The 27,635-nt window shown below is 40.0% G+C and overlaps 1 protein-coding gene across 1 annotated transcript in view; it reads right to left on the bottom strand.

The window, feature by feature from the left end:
- Positions 1–27,635, bottom strand: part of CSMD3 (CUB and Sushi multiple domains 3) — a 1,047,538-nt gene that overhangs the window by 389,539 nt on the left and 630,364 nt on the right. The window contains exons 24-25 of the mRNA XM_085893781.1: positions 1,906–2,075; positions 901–1,057 (exon numbers count right to left, since the gene is read on the bottom strand). Of these exons, the coding sequence (XP_085749907.1) occupies positions 901–1,057; positions 1,906–2,075 (327 nt within the window). The remainder of the gene's footprint in view (positions 1–900; positions 1,058–1,905; positions 2,076–27,635) is intronic.

Raw genomic sequence — 27,635 nt, 5'->3', positions numbered from 1 at the left:
TTGCACATGGGGATATTCTGGCTTACTGAACAGATGGCTGCCTCGGCATGACAAGATGCACTCACGGTGGATCTATAAATCAGAAACTGGACTCAAGGGTATCAAACTAAATGCTTTGAAACAGCAATGGCCCTGAAACCCCCCTCGCCCCACCCCCATGCAATGAAAGTGCATACATTTATTCCTTCCCTCTCCCAGTTCATCCATTCAACTCCTATTTTCCTTTTCAATCCCCACACTTCTTCCACCTATTTTTCTTTTGCTTACTTCCTTATTTTATTTTAAGTGCTGCAGGGAGGTTCATTTATTACGTGAGCATTTTGTTGTAGTTGAATGGGTTTGACATTCCTGAAACAAATTTAATCATTATGACCTCAAGCAGTCTCCCTTGGTGAAACTTAAATAGAAATTACTAACAAGTATTGAAATCGAAAAGGTCATTCATCATGCCATTGGAAATAATGGAAGGAAACTTCAGCCTCATGAACACATAAGTTGCCAGAGATTTGTTGAAAACGTCTTCTTTAAACATACCATGATACTCACACAAATTATAATTACTGGTTAACTATTTATTTTTGTTAAACCCATTAATGACAACATTCCTCACTAATTCCATCATTGTTAAAGGCACAACTTCACCAATTAGTTATTAACTGGAGGTCAGTCAGTTCATAACTTTAAAACTTTTATTCATGCAGACTCAGTAAAAGTAAATGGATAGAAGTTTAAACGAGGGTTAACAGCATGTTGTTTTTTACATTCACAGTAAAGAACCGTCCTTTCGAAAGCCGAAATTTTTTTTTAATTATTATTACAACTTCATAGTGAAAAAGAAATAGGAGATGGGTTGAGGGATCAACAGAAGATAGCTGCCACCAAAAACCCACAAATACGTACTCGAGTACAGTAGCTTGAAACCTCCGCTGGTACCTCGTGCATCCGAATTAAACTCGAGCCACAGGTTATTGGAAGTGCTATTAATTGACCTCCTCTGCAGCTGTGATCCCGTGAAGGTGCCCAGGAGACGCGTGGAGCTGTCCTTCCCGTCATAGATCTGATGGAACACAGAAAGCAGACGGGGAATATGTGCCAAGGTGTAGAGGCTCTGCAGGGTAGAATTTACACGACACTGACGATTTACATCACGCTATTATTTTAGGGTGCCTTATCACACGAGCGTTGGGGATACGGCCCTGTGTGGGACTCCTAAAAATTGAGGTTGGCTAAGCCATTTAGTTGAAGCCCACCAAAACAAAACTTGCAGTGTTATTGTTCCTCGTGTTTTTCGCTGACAAACTTACTTTGTTGACAAAGTGGCAGATTACACATCTGGCTGCAAGCAAAAATTTGGAATGTATGGAGTAAGTTGTGCCCTGAAGTGTGTTTACCTATAACGTGTCATCATTTCTGGTGAATGCTGCAATAGCACAATCCCTTTACAATCTACGAGAGTGGTTATTAATCCACACTCAGTTGCATCACACAAGTAACGCTATTAATCTGCAGTAGCTTAACAAGCTGAAATCCACTACTCCTGGCTCAACATTCTTCAGCGTCTGCCAGAATTATTTTCAATATAGTTTAAACAATAGCAGAGAGCACTAATGCCACTATGGAGGTTGTTTGTACAGACAACAGAATATGGTGACATTAACTCTAACCTTGGCTTTTACCTTCAGCACAGCAAATATGTCATTATTTTTCCTTCACTGTTTTTAACTCAGTCCAAAAAAAAACAAACAAACAAACAAACATTTCAACCCAAGGCTACTACATTCTTAAAATTGGCCTTCCTTTAAATTATTTATTCTTTTTCATCCCCCACCCCCCCCTTCCCAAAAGGCATTTTGGAAAAGATGGCCAATGCCATTTTTCATGAACCTATGTGATTGCAGACGTTACCTTTAGAGTATCACCAGGTCCAAGGTGAAAACTGCTCGCAGTTAGCCGGATTCCCATTCCAGGTGCCACATGGATGCGGTAAATGCATTCATGGTGGTTGTCGTAGGCCTTTGGGTGGCCGGGTGAAAGCAGTTCACCCGCACTTCCTGTGAGTGCCTCGCCACACTCAGCTGTGGTAACAACATGACAATCTGTGAGGTATTGATGGAGCCAGATTGGTGTCTCTTGCATCAACCTACATACCATGTTGTGAATGGAACACATCCTCCAGCGTTTATTGCCATTGTGGGACTTTTATTGTAACTCTTAATGCCTCTACAACCTTATCCAGGCTCCTTAGGAAGACGTTATTATAACCGTGGGAGATCCAAACCAGCTCAAATGCTTGTGAGCTGATGTCTTGTCTGCCTGGATTTGAATACTTGAAGGATCAAACACAACTAAAAACAAATCTGCAGTTCTGATTCACTACGAGCAAGCGGCGCCGTATCATTGCAGCATTGAGATGAATACGTCAAGCTGGCTCTGCCCTGTCTGCATTGATGTTGTTGTAGACCTTAAATACACCACTGTGGTTTTAATATATTTTGTTTTAACAATTTTGAAGGCTCACGGAGAAGTGAAGGCTCATAAAACTATGCAAAAGAGATCAACTCAAAGGTTACCTTCACAAAGGTGGAATTTTATCCCTGATGGGCAAATGTGCCCTCTGTACATGGAAATAGCATTAAGAAATTCCATTCACATCTGCAAGACAGGTAACAGAATGTGGAGAACTGCAAAAGACTCTCAATATCCTGTCCTTTGTGAACCATAACTGATCCTTCTACTTTGCCAAATGTATGATGTTTCCTACACCGGAATAAAATGTCTTTAATTTCACAAGTAAAATTTATAAAAAGTAGTATAAATAAACAAGCAATTAACAATAAGGGGAAAACAACTATCCCAAGCATTCTTACTTCGCTTGCATGAAAAGCAGGCCACTGAGTGCACATACTCTGGATACATTTCTCCAGACATGGGAAAGGATGTAGATGTCAAGTTGATTGCATTAATCATAAGAATGGAGTTCAAAGATTAGTAAACTGATGAGTTAAAGGGAGTGGTTAAAGCACATGCACAATGGAAAGAAAGAGCCCTTTTATTAACTTATCAGTTTCCTTGTTGAAACAAATCATCCAAGAAAAGACAAACTCAAAAGTTCCTGGGAAGGAACTGATGACAACCAAACAACACAATAGGAAGGCAGAATGGAGGGATATCCTGAAACTCAAGAACCCACTTATCTTGAAATATCAGACATTGTGATTGTGTTTACTCAGGGTCATTGTGGTTGTGGTTAGAACGGCTGCTATAAAAACTTTAAGACTGGTACATGCTGTCTATGATTGATGTTCAGCAATTAGAGGATTGCATACGGATGGAACCTGTGGGTTGGCATCCCATCAAGGAAGGAGTGAGGGGTTTTCTCCTTAAAATCCCATTGACAGTGGAGAGAAAAGAGAAGGCAGAAGATGGCATCCACAGTGCACAAAGTGTACCGGCGTGTTAACTTCCCCGAAGGTTAATGGAATTCTTAATCGTCAAGTGTTAAAAGTAAGGTTATGTGTTGGCTAGTGTGCGTGTGTCAGCATTTGTGTGTGAATTCTTTGTCCATCCATTCTACCCATGTGGACCATACTCTGTGCAGAGCCTTGGTGCTGCCTAAGCAGTCTCCTTGGCTATTGGGCACAATCCTGGATGGGTCGCCACTCCGACACAGGATACCAGCATGCTGGCACTCATTTTGCTGACCTCGGAAGGATGACAGGTAGAATCAACCCCACCTGCTCTTAATTCAACAGAAAAGTGGGATTTTAATTCAGGATTCAAGGATCCCAAGCCCACCACCCTAACCATTAAGCCAACAGCAGGCATTATTTAAGTGTGATAGCTCTAAAATTATCCTCAGATCTTGTCGAATTTTTTTTTTTTTGAGTCAGAATTAATTAAATAAAAATTAGAAAACAAGATATTGGCTGGATGGACTCTCTTGCTTTTTTCGAAAGCAACTAGATGTTCTGCACAGACATCGTGCTCAAGCCTTGAATGGGAGAGAGTTATATGGATGCGGAATCAAAGAGGAAAACACCATCCTCAGCCCAAACTCTAAAGCAACAACTGCTTCAGAAAATACCCACCTATAACATGCCAATCAACAACATACAGGCTCTTAATAGGAATCATCGCAGTAGAGATGTATAACCATTTAAATGAAGAAAAATATCTCGGAGCAGACCAAAAAGGATGTAGGAGAAACATCTATGGAACTATAGATTGCTTCTTGCTCAGCAAAGCCATCATGGAAAACATTTAAAATATGAAAGGGACCAAACTGTTAACAGTTTGGATTGGCTACAGAAGGCATTTGATGGTGTCCACACACTCGTGGATCATACAATGCAGGGGTCTCCAACCTTTTTGGGCGGAGGGCCACAAAACCAAAGTGGTGAGGGGCGGAGGGCCGCACCCAAAAATAGGACGCTAAATTCCGTTAAAAAAATTAATATGCGGAAATCTAAACAAAAATTAGTGCTGAATATATTTTTCTTGCCAACGAATATGATAAATGAATAATTGTGTTAAAAACACATGTGTCTAATATGAATAAAATCATTATAAAAATTACACAACGCTTTGATCATTGACCCTGACAAATTGGCAGTAACGCGGGCCGCATTGTAATGTAAACTTAATATGGCACCGCGGGCCGCATAAATCCGTCTAAGGGGCCGCATGTGGCCCGCGGGCCGCAGGTTGGAGACCCCTGATACAATGCATGGAATTAAATAAATAAATAAAACCCAAAACTGATCCCAATATAATTGACTTGATGAAAGACACAATTTGCAACGACTGAAAACAATTATATTGATACTCAGGAGGCACAATTCTAATCAATGATATCAACATCGGTGGTGTAATGGTAACCATATTCAGTTGTGCAATAGTAACCAGACTCGGTTGTGCAATGGGAACCAGACTCGGTTGTGCAATGGTTAGAGCATCTGCTCTGAGTCTGGGAGGTTGGTGGTTTAAACCCTGACCGAGTCACACTAAAGACTTGAAAAATGGTACCCGCTCCTTCTTTGCTTGATGCTCAGCATTTAAAAGGATATATCATGGACAATCCCCATAGGTTGGCATTTCCTTCTTCGAAAATGCCCTGCTGAGTTCGGTGGAAAAGGTATTGCCATTGTTGTGACGTCACTGGTACCCAAAGTTCCCCCAAGCTCAGTGGTTGTGTAAATCCCCCCAAAAATACACTGAGGCATTAAGTCTCTCCATCATTCATTTTTCTTGGTTTTCGACCCTTTAAGCAAAATGATGAACCACGAAAGAAATCGACAATTTAACCGCCTACAGGAAACAAGGTCTTTAAAAGGAACAAAGTCACATGCTTGTGTAAGCAAGGTATAAACCTTTTTTTTGCCAAACAATTTAAACTAACAGAAAAGCACAAGCTTAAATAATGCAATACTGCAAAGTTATTGAAATGTAACTTGAACTGGACAAAAGTGCCAAATTCACAATGATAGGAGGAAGAGGAATAAAACTCCCCCCCAAAAAACAAACAATAAGAATTGCCTTGAGAACAATACAAATGCTATTAAACGCAACACCGTACAAATACCGAGGGTAATACGAGGAACACCAAATGGAGAGAAATAAATGTGCAGAACAACAGCAAGGAAGGTTTGGTGCAGAACACATCTAATCATGAAAACATTCCTCTCCACAAGAAACAAAAATCAAAGCTATAAACCAGATTGCTGTGCCGTTGTTCCGACACATTTACGGAACACGTTGGGCCACAAGGGGAAATCAACAAACTCAATTCCACAACAATATGGGCCAAATTGCCTTCTCCTGTATCTAATTTTCCATGTATATTATAATATGTCTTTACATGCAATGTATCCTCAAGTGACTGTTTTATGCAAGCTGGCTGAGAAGAGGAAAAAAACTGGCTTGGCATGAGCACCACTCATGGTCGGTTGGATACGAGGAATCCCCTGAAAAGGCTGTTTGTAAAATGTCAACTCGTCTTTATGAAGACTTGTGCCAGTCTGTATTGTGTGGAAAAAGTAAGGACAAAAATTTTTCTCAACCACATGTTGAGAGAGATATGCTAATCACTGTGAGGAAGGTGGTGAAGTGATGTTTCAGGCACGATTCCTTCTTCAAAATGTGTATGTGTGTCTGTGTGTGAGAGAGAGAGAGAGAGAGAGACAGACAGACAGATAGACAGACAGAGACAGACAGACAGAGACAGAGAGACAGAGATCCTTTTCTTTCTCATGGCAGTTGGTGTTCCGCTTTCAACATTTTGGTTGAAAAAAAAAGTATTGCACCATTTCTGAAACCCATTTTCATAAATAAAACTTTCATCTTTTGCCATGTTTTGATTTTTGTTCTTGTCTTCAGAAAATGATATAATTTCTGAAGTTTTCAAACAGAAAATCTCTAAATCCGGCTTAAACGAGCATCACGGTGTGACGTAACAAGTACAACAAGGAGCCTTGGTCAGAAACACGTTTGAGTGAGTCGAGCAATTGTGATGCCAATAACTGTAGCAGAGTTACTTCAGTGCACATCAAAACAAGCAGTGAGACTTGCTTTTAATCGTATCACCCACAAATGCTCCAGAAAATGTCCACAGATAATGGCGCAAAATTATTTTCTGTAATGACAATGATGGAGCACAACCGGATTCACTGGACGCTAAAGGCTTGCATGTTGTGTGCTGTAAAATGTGTAATAAAGTAAAAGAGGACTGCAAATGTATGCAGTATAATTTGTACAACCCTTAAGCATTGTCAGCCAAGATGATAAAAGGCTATGTATCAATTTTTATCATGGGTGACAAGACATCATGGCCACCATGTACGTACCTCTAGGCCATTCTGTCAGCACCCATGCGGCTGTGATGTACTTTGTTCCAGGTGGCCTTCCATGTTGCTGAGGATAGATGCCAATTTAGGAAAAAGTGGTCTAATCCTCACTCAGTGGCATTTTCCCCATTCACTGCTGGTCAAAAACTAAGTCATTTATAGGATAAGGAACACAGGTCCCTTCTTGCAGAGCATCACAGTTGAATATGCCTGGTGTTGGCTTAATGGTTAGGGTGGTGGGATCCTCGGATCCTGAGTTCAAATCCCACTCAGCAGTTGAATTAATACCAGATGAGGAGCTTTGTCCCATATTTACTGGCACTCATATCTATCCAGGTTTTGCTTCCCACCAGACTATACATCCACCACCCCCACTGCATCCTCTCCCCTCTCCCCTCCTCCCACTGCCCTTCTGGTAGGAAGACTGGAATGGTGAGAAGGTGACTCGGTGGTGCCAGCCCTCCCTCTGACTCATTAACAAACAGGACAGTTGAGCAAACAGTCTGTATGAGCTTCCATTCATCAGGATGCTACAATAGAGGCAATAAAACATGTCTTCCCCATTAGGAAATCAAAATGATAAGCATGACAATCAATAGAAAGAAATGGCAGCTGAGAACAATGTTCTATGGATTGTGTCGGCCTTCAAAGATTACCAAACTTCCCCATTGTGATTAAACAGGGCTATTTTCACGACAACTTCCTTGAAACGAATTTCAATTACTTAAAAGCCAGACTGAAAATTAAATGGCAAAACTTCGATACTTGCTTAAAGGATAATGTATCGTTGATTCAGCCTGTAAACTATCATCGGTAAAGAGGACTGCATGAGCCATTTTAAAGGACTTTCCAAACATTAACCTACTTTGGGTTCAATGCCTAGCAATGTCATTAATTTACATTGTCATACCCCTAGACCTGCAACTAGACCTTTAAATAAATTTAATTAAAGTGTGACATATTCTTCAAAGTATTTTTTCCAGGGCTTTAAATTCCTTGAAGTTCATATTCTGCACAAATGGATTGTTTCCCTCTTCAGTTGTCTCGACTAAGGCTCATCCTCCCTCAATCAATCAGCTTCTTAAATAGAGGTTTTCATTTCAAGGCAAAATCTAAAAGCATTTAAAAAAAAAATCTCAAGTGGCTTCTTCAGTGGATCCCAAGTGCTATGAAGCAAAAAAAAAAAAAAAAAAGTTAAAATCTTTCCTTTGTAAATCCCATGAGGTCTTTGCTGAAAACAAAGCACTTGCGTGTGAATCAGAATTTTCTACATGCTATCCGTATCTGAAGAACACTGGTTTCTTCTGAATTCTTTAAGGGATGTGCAACACAAAATTGTAGCCTATACAAACATTGAAACCCATTAAGCTCCATTTTCTAAGAGCAGTTTAAAATGGCACTCATCAAAAATAACAGGGTCATGAGGCCGAGGACGATGTGCTATTGTCTCACACTGCTGCAGGTGATTAAGTGTAGGTTTCCTCGAGTAGAACATGAAAAAGGCTCATCACTCCACGAAGTGGTCCCACAAGACATCGGCCTACTTAAGATGACTAATGATAGTTCTTGAGACAAACAAAGTATTTATTGTAAATTTCACACCAAGGGATGATATTGCCACAGTGTATGGAATTAAGACAAAAAAAATACAAACGTGTGAAAATAATCCCAACGATGACAACGCAGAAGTCTACCTTCTTCAAGAGAAAACCAGACCTCACATGGGTCTGAAGACGTGCCAAGACGTCACAAATTTCCACACACACTTTCGAGCCCAGATGTTGAATCTCTCCAGATGTGCCTATAAATGTTGCATAAAAGGTGGGAAATAATTAAATTATTTTGCATGTGCAAAGGATTAAAATTCAACCAATATCAGCGACGTGTTAAAATATCCACCAACTTTGAGGCAAACAAGCAGAAATCCACCAATGGAAGAAGAGCAGCAAATTATTCAGACTCAAATATATATATATATATATATATATATATATATATATATATATATATATATATATATATATATATATATATATATATATATATATATATATATATATATATTTTAGTTATTTCAAAGTTGATCTTTGTGGATGAAAATATATATTCTGGAAAAGATCGTGTTCACCATTTCACATGCTTACTTTCTCAATGACTGCATACATACCCTTTGGACAGTGACAGAACACACACCAATGAGCAATCTAGAAATTTTATGTAGAGATTCAGTATGGCATTACCTGACAATGATATAACTTATTGGAAGCAAACCGAAACATTGTAGCTTGAACACAGAGAAATCACAATTGAAAAGTAAGGCTAAAGGAATGTTTCACGTTCGAGTGATGTAACACCGGAGTAACCGGAGCTTTTTCAGTCACTTTGAGGACATGGCAGTGTCGGGCTTTTAAAACTCTCAATAACCCATCAGTGGTGCTCCACAACACTAATCCGATGGATATACAAAGGAACATCAGTGGAACAAAGATGATGCCCAATTCCAATCTGTCTTGCTCCACTCCCACCCTGCACCATTTCCCCAGCAATCCAGTAGCTCACGTTTCCTTCTTACTGTGCAAGATTAAGGGACACCTTTACAGTATAAATTCTCCCTTGCTTGACCCAATGACATCAGCATTCTCATTGTCAGAGTATTCTCATCGGAACTGGCTGGCCCATTCTCTGAACTCATTTCCAGGTCATTCTCAGAAGGATGTTTCTGTCTCCATGGAATGCATCCAATGGCACCCCAATTCACAAGGTAGGATCCAAAACTGAATTTCTAAACTAGTGACCTTCTCCCTATATTCATCAATGTCACACGTGTTAATTTAGCAAAGGAACACAGAACTTTGATGTTCTCAAATTCCCTGATGGCTACCCAATATTTTTGTTTCTGTCTTAGATACTTCACATTAGACTTTCTTCTCATGGTATTTCAGCAAAAAATGGATGCCCTGAATTGCAAGCAAGCAGACAATGTTGTCTCAATTGATATTTCACAGACATTTGCTTCCATTACACATAGAAACATATATTTTTCAAGAGGTCTGTCAATACCATTGAAAGCTCCCTCCAGCCATGGCTGGCTGACTTTTCACAGAACTTTAACAGTGCATTCTTCTCAATAACCCGAATTTTCTCTCCCATCTCTCCTTAGAGGCTCAGATGCCTTCGGCAGTATTCCAATATATCCAAGGTAAAACATGTTTGTTATACCAGAATCTGGACTAATGGAAGAGCAAAATGACAGAGGGCAGCAGCTTTTCAGACTGACAAAGGATCAATGGGGCTTCGGGAGACAAAGACATCCCAACTTTGCAGATTTTCTTTCTATATAAGATCAAGGTTCATGAGCAACATGATGAAGGGTAAAAAGGCAAGGAACTGACAGAGAGGCAGTGGGGACAAAGTTGGATGCAATGAGCTAGGAAATGAACGAACACGAAAGAGGAGAGAAAACAGTAACCCACAAGTGGAAGGATTGGGTTAGTTTGTGTAGGGTAAATAAATATTTCACGAAGGGATGGGGGATTAAATTAGATCAATGATATGAGACTACCAGCCGAAACGCCGTCACAGACGGATTCCGTTCATTCAACCACCCTCACCAGCTGACCCACACTCGAGGGACATGGACTGGACAGGGCGTGCTTGCCCCCGCCTACTCATCCCCCCCCCGCCTTCACTTTGCTTACCCCCGCCCAAAATTTTAATTACCCCAGCCCCGTCCCCGCCTCTTCACTTCCCGACCCCCCGTCTCTTGATTCCCCGCCCCACTTGCCCCCGCCCCCTGTCCACCCCCTCACACTCAACCCTGCCTAATTCACCCCAGCCCGCGCTTCCCTTGCCCCCTGCCTCTTCACTTCCTGCCCCCGTCTCTTCATCCCCCGCCCCCGCCTCTTCACTCCTCGCCCCTGTCTCTTCATCCCCCGCCCCCGCCTCTTCACTCCTCGCCCCCATCTCAACGAATAGTGTTTATTCTGCTTCAGAGTTGAAGGTTGACTATTGCCACTATGTGCGATGCACTCTTACAGGTACGAAGTCTCTTTCAGTCCAGGTCACAGTACCGAGAAAAACGTGACGCGACCGCGAGGAGGAGCACAAAATTGGTCCTTCAGTATTAATATATAGATAGTTTACCACCTATTTGAAGCCCTAGTGGAAAGAGTGGAATTGAACACCTCATGAAGGTGGTTGGACAAAAAGGGTAAAACAGAGGATAAAATAATTTAGGTGAGCCTTAAGCCTGGATTATAGGAGCATACCTAGTAATGGTTACTGGAAGAACACGTGCATCCTTGAGATGCTGAGGAGTCAGATGACTTAGAGAGCAGACACAGCTAGATAATTAATCGAAGCGGCAGTTAAACAAACAAAAAAAACACACAAAGGTGACTGACCCGTCTGTGATGTCAAAGCACCAGACCTTGTGCTTTGGGGTTGTCATTGGAGATTCCAATAACATCGAGTCCTTTAGATTGCACAGAATCGCAGATACACAGGTGCATTTCCTGAGTGCCATCTTTTCGAGGAGAGCGGTGCTCCATTGAGTTATGCATAAAGGCTTTGTAGGATAGGAGATGCTCTGATTTTCAAGGAATGACTAGGAAGGACCAGATATCCAACCTAGAGCTAGCATGAGAAACTTGCTTTGTGATATCGTCAGCCAAGGAAAGGTCATGGTTAATGGTAAGGCATAGAAATCCAAGAGATGGAACCTCTACCAGTGACTGACCATGGAAGTAGAGAGGTGAGTTATTTCATGGTCCTTCCAGGATGACAGGGTGGGAATGTGAGAATATCCAGCATTGAATGATGTTTCATTCAGCAGATGAGCCTGTAATTAATTTCACACCAGCAGAGTCTGATGCAGCTGCTGTCTGCCTTTTAGTGGAATTGGTTACTGTATGACATAATGAGGATTCATCTGCAAAAAGGAAGAGAGGCTTTTCCAGAGCATCGGCTCGGTTGCGAATATGGAGGTGGGTGAGACTGACATAATACTGGGCCAAAGACACAGTCATGGCACACTCCATCCTCCACGAGGACAACAAAGATCTCGAATACTTTGCTGATTCCTCCATCCTCTGGTCTTCTACCTCTTATCCCAAATAGAGGCAGTTTATAGCACCATACTAAACTATTGCATCAAAATTATTTTTTAGGTCCCAAACATAAAATACGAGTTTGAAATTGGGAAATTCTGTCTATCTGAAAGTGCAGCAAGACCTTGAATGAGGGCAACTACTTGTAGTTCCCCGATGTGACCATGTGCTATAATCTGTCTTTGACTGGTCACCATAACTTCAGGGTGGACTCCAAACAATCAATGACATCTCCTGACAGAAAGTCCCTGGTGAAAGGCCTGCTGCTTCATCATCACAGGTTGGTCAGTAACTTTCCTGTCTTCTACCACTCTCAATGTTATATTCCCAGGTTGCCTCCTCTCCAGAGCACATGTAATGGATAATTATATTTGTCCATGTTCAGATTGTCTGCTCATCTTATTCCTTTGTCTCACTTTTTTCCCTCCTTAGACCGACCTATCTCAAGGCCCTGTCACACCTTGACGATTTAGCCAGCATATGCCGACGTATGAAAAATTTGTCTAAAATGCCGGCACACGTCGAATACGTTATGGGTAAGTTTTGTATACGTTAAGAGCACGCTGAAGCACGCTGGCATACGTCGTAGTACGCCGAGCTCATCGACAAATTTTGGACATGCTCAAAACTTCTCGACATATTCGGCGTATGACTCACACGTTCCGCATACGCTGGCCATAAGTTGTAGGCATGTTATGTGATCATTGACACACGTCGACACACGTTACTTCTAAGTTACTCATAAGTCGAAATACGTCGAGGTAATGTCGAGCTTACCCGAAACTTATTTCTAACCTATGAGTAACATGCTTTGAACCTATGTGTAACGTATTTCCAATGCATATTGACGTATGTAGACATATTTGACGTCTTCCAGACGACCACAGAACTTACTGAATGTGTTTATAACTTACAGAAACCATATAATGGCATATTGGCAGCATTTAGGGGAATTGGTATATAAAAATGGGGTTCACAGGAGGAACCCGTCAGTGTTCCAGACTCCATGTTGAGTAGATGTCCATGTCAGTAGTATCAGTAGTAATAGTAGGTGAGCGTGTCTGTAGTAGTAGTAGTAGGTAGTCGTACTAGTAGTAGTAGTAGGTCCATGTCAGTTGTAGTAGGTGAGTGTGATGCAAGGGTGTGGGTGATGATGGACCCTCCTTGCGTCCGCGTCCACGGCCACGGCCAGGAGACGTCTTTGCAGCATTCTTCGAAGTTTTCTTCGGCATGACGGTGATGTTGACACTTCGATATCGAGTGCGGTTATGATTTGAATCATCGAGCGGCAGCCTTTTAATAGACTACGCCACGTGATCGTCGGCGATACGCTGCCACGTGCTATGCATAAGTTAGACTATCATTGGGCATAAGTTGTGAACGCCGACAACACGCTAAGCATTATTTGGTATAAGTTATCTATAAGTTAGCGAAACGTTCTGTGTACGTTACTAATACGTTATGCATACGTCCAACACATTATGAATACACCCAAAACTGAAAAAAAGCAACAATAGTTCAACTTGTGCCAGTGTTTTAGATACATTTTGATATGTTGCCATACGCTGGCTAAATCATCAAGGTGTGACAGGGCCTTAAGTAAAGACAGCCATGCTTTTCCCTGGAGGCTTTCATATGCTCTGTCCACCAACACTGATCTCTATTGCACTGCAAGACCCATAGCTGTCAGTGTTTGTCGAAACCACATTGTTCAGAGTTCCCCAAGCCTAAACCGATGGATAAAAAGATCAATGGATGAAGTCACAATATATTGACTTAAAAATACACCAAAAATGATTTGGTATTCAAAAGTAGGCAATATATTTTTTGAAGGAATTTATGTGATATTCCCCAAAATTGACTGAGTCAGCCATTTTGACACACTTGTGGTCATATGATTGCCATGACTTTTGTAATTTAACATCCTAAACCTGGCCTAATGTTGTAATCCAAATTTGGTAGCATTCTGACCGGTGGGTCTGGATAAGAAGTGTTTTGAAGAAATTTACTAATTCGACCATTTTGACCGACAAAGTCATGTGACCTGAATGAGCTTTGCAATTCCTGTTACCAGTCAGGAGAGGAACGTTGCTGCCAAATTTCAGCCGGATCGGCCCAGCGGTTTGGCCAGAGAAGTCTAAATAGGAGACGGATAGACGGACGGATGGTACATGATGACAATACCTTATCTGTAATTGAAATTCCAGATAAAATCTCCACCTCCTATTTTTAGCTTGATTTCTGGGATAACTCAAATTTCCACCTTCTGAAACCTAAAAATGGAGATAACAAATAATATCAAAACGAATTACACTTATCTTGTAACCTTTCAAACAAATAATTTGCTCCTTAAGTGATTTAGGGTTAATTATGCAAAGGGTTTGAATACTTATAGAACTGAGAATCATCAGATTTTTTTCTAAATCAAACTTAATCACATTTTGTCTGCATTTTAATTTTTTTTCCACTTGGGAGTAGTTTGTGAAGACTATTTACTAAGTTTGATTTGAAAGCATCATGAAATAAGCTCAGGTGGCATCAAAATGTGCAAACTTTTGAGGGGGATGAATACTTTTGCAGGCCACTGCAGATGACCATATGGTGTTTTAGGATAACAATGCCACAATGGTGTAGTACATTAGTTTTAAACAACTTTTAACAGAGTCTATGTCAATGGATTGAATCTAAAATCTGAAGAATGCTTCAGATCATTACATGTGGACACGTCTATACATATTGTTATGGTAATGGAAAACTGATAGCGGGGAGTTGCATTTAATACATACAGAGTTAGTTATTTCATTAGTATGTGTGCTTACATTGGTCCCTTCTCTTTGTACAGGAGATGGGGGAAAATGCATTGTGTGGGTTTGGCTAGGCTTTTCCCCTTCATTTAACTCTCCAAGCTTCCCACTTCCTGACTATGAGAAATGCTATGAGAAACCCATCCCTGTTGGAAGGAAAATAAGTTCTCGTCAAGTGCGATTACATTCCAGCTCACTGTGAAGGACAAGAAAATGAAAGAGTTGCACGAGACCTCTTCAGATGGCTACGGTGTATTGTGATGACCAGTGATTTGGATCTTAATTGGTTTTTAGTTATAATATTATACCCGTGTCCTCATCTCCAGCACATGTGAACGGGTCAATCAACAAAACTAAGTCAAAACTGATGCATAAATTGAAGGAAAGGATAAAAAAGTGGAAAACTGCAAAATTGAGATGCATGGGCTATTAATGCAATGTTTCTTATACATACCCTTGTGAACTTGTCTGCAACATTTCGAGGGATCACAAAAACTGGACTCAAAAGGTTGTTGGACTTTGCAAAGAGAGTAGACTTTGTAGAGACACATACAAAAGCCAATCAATTAAAGATATTTTATGGATGATGAGTGACATATGACACGTACAAAAGCCCATCAACATCGATGAACGAGATTTAAGAGGACACGAGTGGATCAGCGTGTACACAGATATTGACTTCATTATCTCTAATCCTGACCAAAAGTATCCAAAGAATTTTCAAAGCTGCGCTGAAATCAGGAAAATTCAAGATAGCTCTCTTACACTTCCAGAGATCACCATATCTCGAGCATATCCAAGGGCACACATTGATTGTGGCATTGGATGACAAGGTATACCATTATCAGGTAAAGGAAGGTGGTATTGCGATGAAAGAGGTACCCAGCCTAGCCTGCAACCACAAAGAGGCTGATTCTCAGCTCATATGGCATGTAAAGCACATGTGTGAAATTTGCAAAGATGGAAATATCATTATCCAATCTTCAGACGGATGTTATAGTCTTCCTTCTCACACATGCACACAACTTCCCTGCTCACAGGTGGCTTGATGCTGGCATCAGCAAAAACAATTTGAGATGGTACATTCAGATGTATCTAAACTTGTTGAAAAGATGGGATCGGAGTTGTATGGCACCGTTCCAGGAATGCACACATGCTGTACGGCCAGTTTTGCAAGCAAGGCTAAAGCTTGTCCATTGGTGTTGTTGGAGAAAGACACAAATTCAGGAACACCTTTGCTAAACTGAGACAGTCTCCAGCCATATCCCCAAGTTTTTTTTCGCAGATCTGGAGGCCTTTGTTGATACCCTGAATGGGAAACCGAAACAGACGTCGATGAATACTGCCAGACACATCCTCTTCCACTTTAGCATTTTGCACCAAAGTGTCAATCTCAGCCTCTGGAGAAAATCACGGGATCAGATCCGAGCACTCTGTCTCCATGCATGTCTGTTTTCTCTGAGAGAGTGAAGCGAACAAACCTGGTTGCTTCAATGTGGAAGAGAGCAACAACATCCAATCCCCATCCCTGGGAGCAAGAGGAGAATGGATGGATCCTGGCGAATGGCCATACACCATAAAATGGTTTGAAGGCAGATGGGTTCCAGAAGATGTTTGTTATCAGAATGACAAGGACACAGAAGAAGAGATAGATGAGTGAGTAGATGACAAATGGGGCTTCTGGGACACCCATTAAAATGAGTGGGGGGGGGGAGGGAAAAACTTTCCGACTCAAGCCCCAAAAGCCCAAAATAGGAGATGATTTTCTCCCCACCTCTCCCCTTCCCTCCCATACAAGCAAATGCAAAATTGAGACTGATTTTCTCTCCACCTATCCCTTTCCTTCCCATACAAGCAAATGTAAAATTGACACTATGAAAGATTGAGACTTACTGATTAAAGCATTTCTTCCCCACAACATAATCACAGTCCTTTCATAATTTCATTCCACTCAAAGAGTGAACCAACGGATATTTGCCCATGTTATAATTTAGGGAATAACTTCATTTTCTTATAACATTCATTTCCATCGAGTATATTCACAAAGATTAACTTGGAACTTGGTTCTTGTTTTAAGTGTCTTTGTTGAGCAGACACGAAATGATAAACATCTCTCAATGTTCTTGTTTGACCACCTCCTGAGCCACACATCATTTTGAGATTGTAGTGAATTGTTTTTTCATTGTTCAATTGATAACCATCAACGTTTTCAGTCCATTCAAGGATTTTTTTTTTCTTTTCATCCTCAAATTTATTTGTAATTAAATTTATCCGCTTATTTGTTTTATCGACTTTTACCCCGGATATTTCTTCAATAAGACTTATTTGATATTTCTCACATTCTTTATGTTTCCCATTTAAATACCAAGGCTGATTACATCTCCACTCTTTGGTTTGGTTATTACTTGTTTTTTTTTTTGTATACCTTGTCGAGGCTCGTATAAGAGCTAACACACAACGCACATCAAGGGGGGGCATGAGACAGGAGGGGAGGGAGTGGGAAGGACAAAATAGTGGGGAACAGAGACATTTGGAGATTTGTGGAAGGGAGAGGGATGGGACGGGGAACATGGGGAATAGAAGATGGACATTACAGGGACTTTCAGGAAGGAAAGCAGGGAATTTGAAGGAGGTGGGCTTGGGTGGATTATCGGGGGGTAGAAAAGATTCAGGATTTGGATGGGGGATGATAAGAGGTGGTGGTGAACAGCTGTTTTGAAGGCCTGGAGAGAAGAATGGGAATGAATAGAGTGAGGGAGTTTGTTCCGAAGGCAGGGAGAAAGAGGAATGAAAGAGTGAAGGTGAGCAGCGATTCGTGATTTTGGTAGTTTTACCAGAAGGGGATTGTTGGCAGACCTTGAGCGCCCTGTGGAAATGTGGTGGGGACAAATCGCAGCGAGAGCAGGGGGGGCGAGGCTGGAGAGGAGACGGTAGAAGACAGAAAGACCACCGACCAACCTGTGGTGATTGAGTGAGAGGCCCAAAGACTCAGCCTCATTGCGGGAGATGCCAATGATCCGAAATGCCTTGGTTTCCACAGCGTGAAGCCGAGAAAGGTGGGAGGCAGAAGCACCAGCCCAGAGGGGAGAGCAGCACTCCATCAGGCTGTGGACAAAAGCTTTGTAAGTGGTCAGGAGCTCAGGTGGGCCAAGGAAGGACCTTGCACGACGGAGGATTCCCAGTCGGCGACTGGCTTTGGAGGTGAGGTTTGAAATGTAGCTTTCCCAGGAAAGGTCATGTCAGATAGTGAGACCCAGAAGCTTGAAAGAAAGGACTTCTTCCAGAGGATTGTTGAGAAAGTGGATGGGGGGGGGGGGTTTCTAAACGGTCCTTTCAAAGAGACATAGTGAGAGTGTGAGATTTGTCCAGATTGAAAGACATGTTCCACGTGTTGGACCAGTTTGTGATTTTATCCAGATCAGCAGTGAGCGAAGAAGCTGCTACTTGCCGGTCTGAGGGATGACCGATGGTACAGCAGAGGGTGGAGTCATCAGCAAAGAGATATAGAGAATTTTCCAGAGAGTCGGAGAGATTTGATGAAAACTAGAAAAATAACAGGGCCAAGAACTCTACCTTGAGGAACTCCAGCCTGGACAGGAAGGGGGGGGGGGAATGAAAGAACTCCATTTAGGGCCACACGTTGTTTGCTACAGGAGAGGAAGTCTGCGAGCCATGAGAGGAGATGGCCTTGGATACCATAGGAAGAGAGTTTGGCGAGTAGGGCAGGGTGCCAGACTGTGTCAAAAGCATGTGATATATCCAGGGATACGGCTCGGATTTCCTGTCTGGCATTGAGGACCTCCATCCATTTTTGGGAGAGCAGAAGCAGCATATCCAGGGTAGAGTGACCTGGTCTCAAACCAAATTGATGATCAGAAATCAAGCCATTGGAGAAGAGGAAGGATTTGATGTCTGAAGCGATGATGGATTCCATAACCTTGCTGATGATTGGGAGAAGGCTGATTGGTCTGTAGTTGCAGGGATCTGTTTTTGCACCTTTTTTGTGCAGGGCAGTGATGTTTGCTGATTTCAAAGCAGATGGCAGATGGCCTTGAGCAAATGAGAGGGTGAATAGAACAGAGAGAGGGTGAGCAAGAGCAGAAGAGCAGGCTTTGAGGACACGTGGGCTGATGCTGTCTGGACCGGTTGCAGAATCTGAGTCGAGGTTTGACAGCAAGCTCACCACCTTGTCAGGAGAAAAGGACACAGAGTCCAGGGACAGTTAGGTGCGACTGGGTAAGGTGGGTAGAGAAAGTGATGGGTTTTGGACACAATATTTAGCTGCAAACACCGAGTTTCGGCATTCAGCTTTTTCACGTGCGGTATCAGCAATGCTGCCATTTGAGGTAAGGGAGGGGATGGAGGGGGAACATACACCAGAAACAGATTTGATTAGATGCCACCAGGATTTGGAGGAGAGAGAGAGGTTTGAGAGTTCAGACTTGAGATGAGAAAGATGTTGTTTTCGGGCTCTCCTGAGGGTAGATACACACTTGTTCCAAGCTTTATGGAAGGAACTGAGATTTCCCTCAGTTGGGTTTGCTTTCCATGAGGCAAAGGCAAGTTGTTTCAGGACAACTACCTCACCACCAGCTTCAGTGAGCGAAGGGCGGGAGGAAGGGTAGGACAACTGAAGACGAGAGGGGATAAATCTGTGCATGAGGGAGAGCAAGTTTCTTTGAAAGAATTCCCAGGATAAGTTGATGTCGGAGAAGTAGCAATAGGAGACCAGTCTGTAAGTTTGATGGCTGCTCGGAGACCCTGCCAGTCGGCTTGAGTGAAATGCCAGACTCGACGCGGTGAGGTGGTTCTCTGATAATAGCTAGAGATGTCCACTTTGACAAGGATGTGGTCAGAAGAACCAATTGGAGCGTAGGAAGAGCAGCAGATATTGTCAGGGAAATTTGTCAAAATCAGATCCAGAAGAGATGCAGTAACATTGGTTAAGATCCGGGTAGGGAAGTTGACCGATTGAGTCAGTCCCAATGAGTCGCAGAAAGCTTTTGCTGAGGTGCCATGACAGGTGAGAGAGGTACCCACACCTAGCCAACTGGCATGATGACAATTGAAGTCACCACATATGAGGAAGAGAGAGTTTGGATGAGAAGATAGAAGTTGGTCCATGTTTTCAGATAGTGAGGTGACGATGGAGTCATCACTGTTCGGTGGATGGTACAGTGCACATATAAACATGAGGTTGGAGTTTAGGGGAAGCCGTAGCCAGAGGTATTCCTGGGGGTGTGGGGGAGTGAGGGCAGTGCATGGAGAGTGAGCAATAGTCTTTGATGAAGAGAGCAACTCCTCCTCCAGGGTGAGGCTCAGGTCTGTGAGAGGAGTGAGTTGGCACTGAAGCTGGAAAAAAAGAATGGTTGATGGAAAGCGAACATTCATCGCAAACTGGGCTTTTTAAAAGTTTTAGGTCAGTTATGCGATTAAACACATTTCTTGAGGGATGCAATAAAGGCTAATTCAGAGAATGGAGAGAAGAAACGCTGTAACAGTTGGATGTTTTAGGCAAGGTATGAAGGAAAGGTCGAATTTAGAGCAGCCTGTTTAAAAAACAGAAGAGTAGTGCATTCTGATACAGAAAAGAGTACCACATGTGTGAAAGAGGAAGATGAAGCATTATAAGAGATCGTTTTTGTGATTATCATTAATGTATGAGAAAGTTTTCAACAGATTAGGTCATGGAAGTGTTGTAGAAAAAATCTAGGAAGAAGAAGATGAGGAAGAAGAAGAGGAGATGAAGAAGAAGAAGAAGAAGAAGAATAGGAGAAAGGTCGCGGTGTTTTTTTTTTTTAAGATAAGAAATAGAGTGATTAGTTGGGATGGGGGACGTTAAGAAAGTGGGAAAGATAGATATTGAAGATAATGGGGAGAAAAAACAAATAAACACGATCGTACACCGAGGGGAACAAAGGGTAGGCCTCAAGCCTCAAGGATAGGCCTCAAGCACCCAGTAAGACAAGTTCGACGAAATCTCACAAAATAGCACGATTTTTGAAACAAAACCGAACTAGGAACACACAGTAACATGTAGGTGAGAAAATAAACAGTTAAAACGGGAGTTTTAAAGTAAACAGTTTTATCATTTAAAAATCAGTAAAAAGACGGCGGTAGCCTGTTAAAATTCCCAACCTAATATTTTAACACTTATACTTATCACCATAAAGGAGACAATTGATTCCATTCTCTGAAATATATCTTTTATCATCAAAAGCTCCCAGTGCTTTCATATTTATCTCTTCTGTATATAATTGATGTTTATAACTTCTTATTGTATTCCTTATTCTGTACTCTTCCTTCTTTAAGGCGAAACAGTTGTAATAATGTTTAAAGTTTATTGCTTCCTTGATTATATTTTTCTTTATTCCCTTTAGCTTCTTATCACACCTTTCAATGTTATTATTATCAATACATGTGAAAGCATAAGACTTTGATCTCAATCCTATAAATTCACTCATGACCACCTTCCCACCCAATGCATCTTTAAACTTACCAATAACCTTTTTATTCTTTGATGAAAACAACACATCACCTGACTTATAATTACTTGTATCATATATATATCAATATAATCAATCATATCCTCATATACATCACTTGCCTTAATTTCTAATATAAAACTATCTGTATCCATATATAACAATGACACATTATCCTTCCACTTTGATTTTAAATTATTATAGTTATAGTCATACATTAACGACTTTGACAAGTCAAGAATTGATGTTCCTATATAAATAGGTTTATCCATTTCAATACTCTCTTTTTTCAAATGAATAGCACAAAAGTTCTCTGAAAACACCTCTGCTCACTCAAAACTTGGTCTATTAATTAACTTTGAAGCCTATTTCCAAGATGTAGCAAGTCTGATGTTTTGTCGATTCCTAACATTTTCCATTGTCTTTCCAAATACAGCATGATTCATTAATTTATAAAAGACCTTCTCAAAATCTGTTTTTACTTCTGTTCTCCTTTTTGTATTAAAATAAATATACTTCTTTAACAAATGACTTTGTTTAAATTTCAAAATCCTCTGAATTTTCCTCACTCTCAACCCAGCAGATAAATATTGTCTCAATTTCCTTTCATGCAAAACACAACTTTTTTTTATCATTCAATGTAGTAAGTAGTTTTTCTGGAGATTTACCTTTCATGTTAAATGGCTGTTGGTAATCACTTAACCATTCTTTTCTTTGGCTTTCTTTATCAGGGGCATAAGGTAGGTCTTTATGTTTGCGATGAAGTTCTTCTGGATATTTTAAATCAACCTCAAAATCATATCCAACTTCAGCTTCATCCAATTATTTTTGAGAGGAGACAACAATGTCTTGCAAAACTTTTTCATAATGTTTTTCTTTAACCCATTGAAGTTTTCCATTAGGTAAAGATTGAGACAGCCAACCCATACAAATTGTTAGCATCATAACACATCAGGTAAGAGTTGTTCTCATTCTTATTAAAATCAGGAAGATATTTGTTATTTGCTTTGGCTTCTCTGAGTTTTGAGGGGGATGAATATTTGAAATTAAATTTATCCGCTTATTTGTTTTATCTAATTTTACCCCGGATATTTCTTCAATAAGACTTATTTGATATTTCTCACATTCTTTATGTTTCCCATTTAAATACCAAGGCTGATTACATCTCCACTCTTTGGTTTGGTTATTGCTTGGTTTTGATCATCTACCTCATATTCACTACTTTGCTGTTTTTGATCTCAATTCATCAAAATCAGAGTTGTATGGCACACTTTTCATGGTGTCAACATCAAATTATGATTCAGAAAGCCTTGATTACATATACACATATATATATATATATATATATATATATATATATATATATATATATATATATATATATATATATATATATATATATATATGATACATCGCCCATAAAAATCGTACATTATAAGAGGAATATCTCAAGTATGTTCCAAGAGATATGCCAAAGCAAATAACAAATATCTTCCTGATGATATAAAGAATGAGGACAACTCTTACCTGAAGTATTATGATACAAACAATTTGTATGGGCGGGCTATGTCTCAATCTTTACCTTATGTAAAATTTCAATGTGTTAAAGAAAAAAATTATGAAAAAGTTTTACAAGACAATGTTGTCTCCTCTCAAAAAGAATTGGATGAAGCTGAAGTGGGATATTATTTTGAGGTTGATTTAAAATATCCAGAAGAACTTCATCACAAACATCAAGACCTCCCTTATGCCCCTGATAAAGAAAGCCCAAGAAAAGAATGGTTAAGTAATGACCAACAGTCATTTAATATAAAAGGTAAATCTCCAGAAAAACTAATTACTCCATTGAATTATAAAGAAAGTTATGTTTTGCATCAAAGGAAATTGAGACAATATTTATCTGCTGGGTTGAGAGTGAGGAAAATTCATAGGATTTTGAATTTTAAACAGTCATTGGTTAAAGAAGTATATTGATTTTAATACGAAAAGTATTACAGAAGCAAAAACAGATTTTGAGAAGGGCTTTTATAAATAAATGAATAATGCTGTATTTGGAAAGACTTTGGAAAATGTTAGGAATCAACAAAACATAAGACTTGCTACATCCTGGAAACAGGCTTCAAAGTTAAATAATAGATCAAGTTTTGAGCGAACGGAGGTGTTTTCAGAGAACTTTTGTGCTATTCATTTGAAAAAAGAGAGTATTGAAATGGGTAAATCTATTTATATAGCAACATCAATTCTTGACTCGTCAAAGTCATTAATGTATGACTATTACTGTAATAATTTAAAATCAAAGTATAAGGATAATGTGTCATTGTTATATATGGATACAGATAGTTTTATATTAGAAATTAAGACAAGTGATGTATATAAGGATATTATTGATAATATTGATATATATGATACAAGTAATTATAAGTCAGGTGATGTGTTGAATAAAAAGGTTATTGGTAAGTTTGAAGATGAATTGGGTGGGAAGGTCATGAGTGAATTTATAGGATTGAGATCAAAGTCTTATGCTTTAATGTATGTTGATAATACCCAGTACGTGCCCGTACGTGCGTGGCCGTACGTGTGTGGACGTACGTGCAAAAAAAAAAAAAAAAAATAAAAAAAAACTTTCAAACCTCGTGCCAGAAACAACAAACACACAGGCCATTCCTTCGCTCTCGTGTGCCCTTGCGTGCGGGCCCGTACGTGCATGCCCATACGTGCTGCCCGTATGTGTGGGCCCGTGTGTACGTGCCCATACGTGCGTGCCAATACGTGCAAAAAAAAATAAAAATAATTATAATAATAAAAAAGAAAAAAAAAGAAAAAAAAAGAATTGTGACGTCAATTGTGACGTCATAGCACCGTGTCCTGTCATTGGTTTGGTAAATAAATGGCCATAACTTGGGAACCACTTGTCTGATTAATATCAAACCTTCAAAAGGCACATCCACAGGGCCCCAGCAATATACCTGGCAAGTTTCAATTCGATCGGACCAGTGGTTGTCGAGAAACAGCGGTCGCAGACAGACAGACAGCCACACACACACACACACACACACAATTATAGATAGATAACATTGAAAGGTGTGATAAGAAGCTAATGGGAATAAAGAAAAATATAATCAAGGAAACAAACTTTAAACATTATTACAACTGTTTAACCTTAAAGAAGGAAGTGTACAGAAAAATGAATACAATAAGAAGTTATAAACATCAATTATTTCCAGAAGAGATAAATAAGAAAGCATTCGGAGCTTTTGATGATAAAATATATATTTTAGAGAATGGAATCACGAGTCTCCCTTATGGTTATCTATCTATAATTCCAGCAATGTGTGTGTGTGTGTGTGTGACCGCTGTTTCTCGACAACCATTGGTCCAATCTAATTGAAACTTGCCAGGTATATTGCTGGGCACCTGCGTATGTGCGTTTTCAAGGTTTTATATTAATCGGACAAGTGGTTCCCAAGTTATGGCCATTTATTTACCAAACCAATGACAGGACACATTGCTGCATAGGCGTGGCCGATGGGGAAAGGGCGCCTTAGTTACCAATGACAGAACACATTGCTTGGCGTTTTGCACCCACAGTATCTATCTTCTTTCTATAATTCCAGCAATCTCTTTTTGTTTGCCTTTCAAAAGGTTTGAAATTAATCAGACAAGTGGTTCCCAAGTTATGGCCAAAGTAGTGTATTCCCCATTACAGGTTACAACGTACGGACTTCCGGATAGTGATGACTTACTGTATTCTTATAATTTCTCGATTTCTTTTGTGCATTTATAGATAAACACAATGCCTCAATCCAGTCGTCGTTTACGAGAGCGAAGGAATGGCCTGTGTAGTTGTTTGAAAGTTTTTTTTTTTGCACGTACGGCCACGCACGTCCGGGCATGCGAGAGCGAAGGAACGGCCTGTGTGGTTGTTGTTTCTGGCATGCGGTTTGAAAGTTTTTATTTTTTGTATGTACGGCCACGCACGTACTGGCATGCACTAGTAAGTATAAATGTCAAGATATTGGGTTGGGAATTTTAACAGGCTACCACCGTCTTTTTACTGATTTATAAATGATAAAACCAAGCAATAACCAAACCAAAGAGTGGAGATGTAATCAGCCTTGGTATATAAATGGGAAACATAAAGAATGTGAGAAATATCAAATAAGTCTTATTGAAGAAATAACCGGGGTAAAAGTAGCTAAAACAAATAAGCGGATAAATTTAATTACAAATAAGTTGGAGGATGTAAAGAAAAAAAATATCCTTGAATGGACTGAAAACTTTGATGGTTATCAATTGAACAATGGAAAAAACAATTGATTACAATCTCAAAATGATATGTGGCTCAGGAGGTGGTCGAACAAGAGCATTGAGAGACATTGAGAGAAGAAATCATTTCATTTCTGCTCAACAAAGACACTTAAAACAAGAACCAAGTTCCAAGTTATTCTTTGTGAATGTACTCGATGGAAATGAATGTTATAAGAAAATGAAGTTATTCCCTAAAGTAGAACATGGGCAAATATTCGTTGGTTTGCTCTTTGAGTGGAAGGAAAATATAAAAGGACTGTGATTATGTAGGGGGGAAGAAGTGCTTTAATCAGTAAGTCTCAATCTTTCATAGTGTCAATTTTACATTTGCTTGTATGGGAGAGAAGGGGATAGGTGGGGAGAAAATCAGTCTCCTATTTTGGGCTTTTGGGGATTGAGTCAGAAAGTTTTTCCCTTTCCTCCCATTCATTTGAATGGGTGTCCCAGAAGCCCCATTTGTCATCTACTTGAGTGATGATGAAGATGCTGGGATTACCGAATAGTCTTCATCCTCTGATGAGGCAGACTGCGATATTGACTGAGAAGTGACATTCCCAATGTAAATTAAAAGGACGTCCACGATAATGTGTGATGCGGAGGATTATGAGACGGCTGAATACTCCTCTGGCGAGACTGTCACCATATCTCAAAACGATTGTGTGCACCAGGGAAAAAGAATGAATCACTCTTTGGACTGAGAAACTGCATTTTTAAAAATTATATTTAGTCATTAAAACAGAACCATGTCATCTGCTCGGACTTATTTTGCCATAATTACATGTAACATATGCTAGTTTCATGTTGAAATGAATTTATACAAGCCTGCTTTTCACAAGCAGTTACTTTTGAAAGACTTAACGTTAATAGTACAGTTTCTGATAAAATGGGGGAAGGGGAAAGATTGTATCAATTTTATCCACAACAACGATGTTTACATGAAAACTATCGATTTAAAAAAAAACAAATGAGTACCGATGCCAACTGTCTACCTGTGTAAAACAATTTATGATGATAATAGGACACCTGTTATGCGATTCATGTCAAGTGCTGTACAAGTCGTAGCAGCCACTTTCTCAATTTTCAGACCATAATTTTCTTGAATGACTGTATTGTCTGATTCCATATGTCTTTTTAATATTCGCCCATATCCACCACAATGTGGGCTTTATTTTAATACCTCACATGCACGAGTAGTGGTGATGTTTAAATAACTCTGAACTAAAAACGATTTTTGGACATTTTTGGGTGGAAAAAAAGCCCAAAATTGCTTTTTTCACCAAAGTCAGCATCTGTGGAAAATAAGAAATCGGTTTTTGTAAACAGTACAAAATTATGATTCAGAAAGCCTCAAACCCTTTGGCATCAGACACATGATTAAAAATGCCGTAGCTCTTGGACTAAGAACAGCATTGGGTAACAGCGTGTACCCCTCCTAGTTTTCGATGAAGTAATTTTGCTTGAGTCCTCTGAAACAAATACTAAAAATATCACTAGATGTCACTGACTTTATGGAGGAGTCAGCACAACAGTGCCAGTTTTATCCATTATGTTGGGTAATCTGATATATTTTCACTGGTTACTGCTCTTCCCAAGAAAAAAAAATTGTTGTTTTCACCCCCTTTGATATATACAACACAAAATTTACACATCCAATCATGTGAGACTTTAACAAACTAGATGGTATTCATGGAATACTTTCTCTGCACAGTCAATGGTTTTGGAGATCGAGAGGTGGAATGTTTTTCGTTTTTTTTCGAAGATGGCGTCTGTAACAAATGACCTATGACATCATGATTATCATTAAAATATTCTACAGGAGGAGGCGCTCCAATGGTGAAAATTTTGTGTCCATCAGACCAACAGTTGCTGAGAAAAAAAATTTCATAATGATCGGATAAGTGTTGTACTTGTCGAATTATGACGTCATAATGAAGGCACCGATGACATCATCATTAACATATCTTATTACACATTGGGAGTAGTTGACAATAAGCCACGTTTCAATTTTTTTCCATGGAGAGGTTTCGGAGATACAGAGGTGCAACTTTTTTCCATTTTTCCAAGATGGCGCGTGTACCACGTGAACTT

This window comes from Eptatretus burgeri, chromosome 9, assembly GCF_056783735.1.
Source record: "Eptatretus burgeri isolate ZD-2024b chromosome 9, Ebu_testis_v1, whole genome shotgun sequence".
Classification (NCBI taxonomy): Eukaryota; Metazoa; Chordata; class Myxini; order Myxiniformes; family Myxinidae; genus Eptatretus; species Eptatretus burgeri.
The sequence above is the reverse complement of the archived record's forward strand: the minus strand, read 5'-3'. Positions and strand labels throughout refer to the sequence as shown.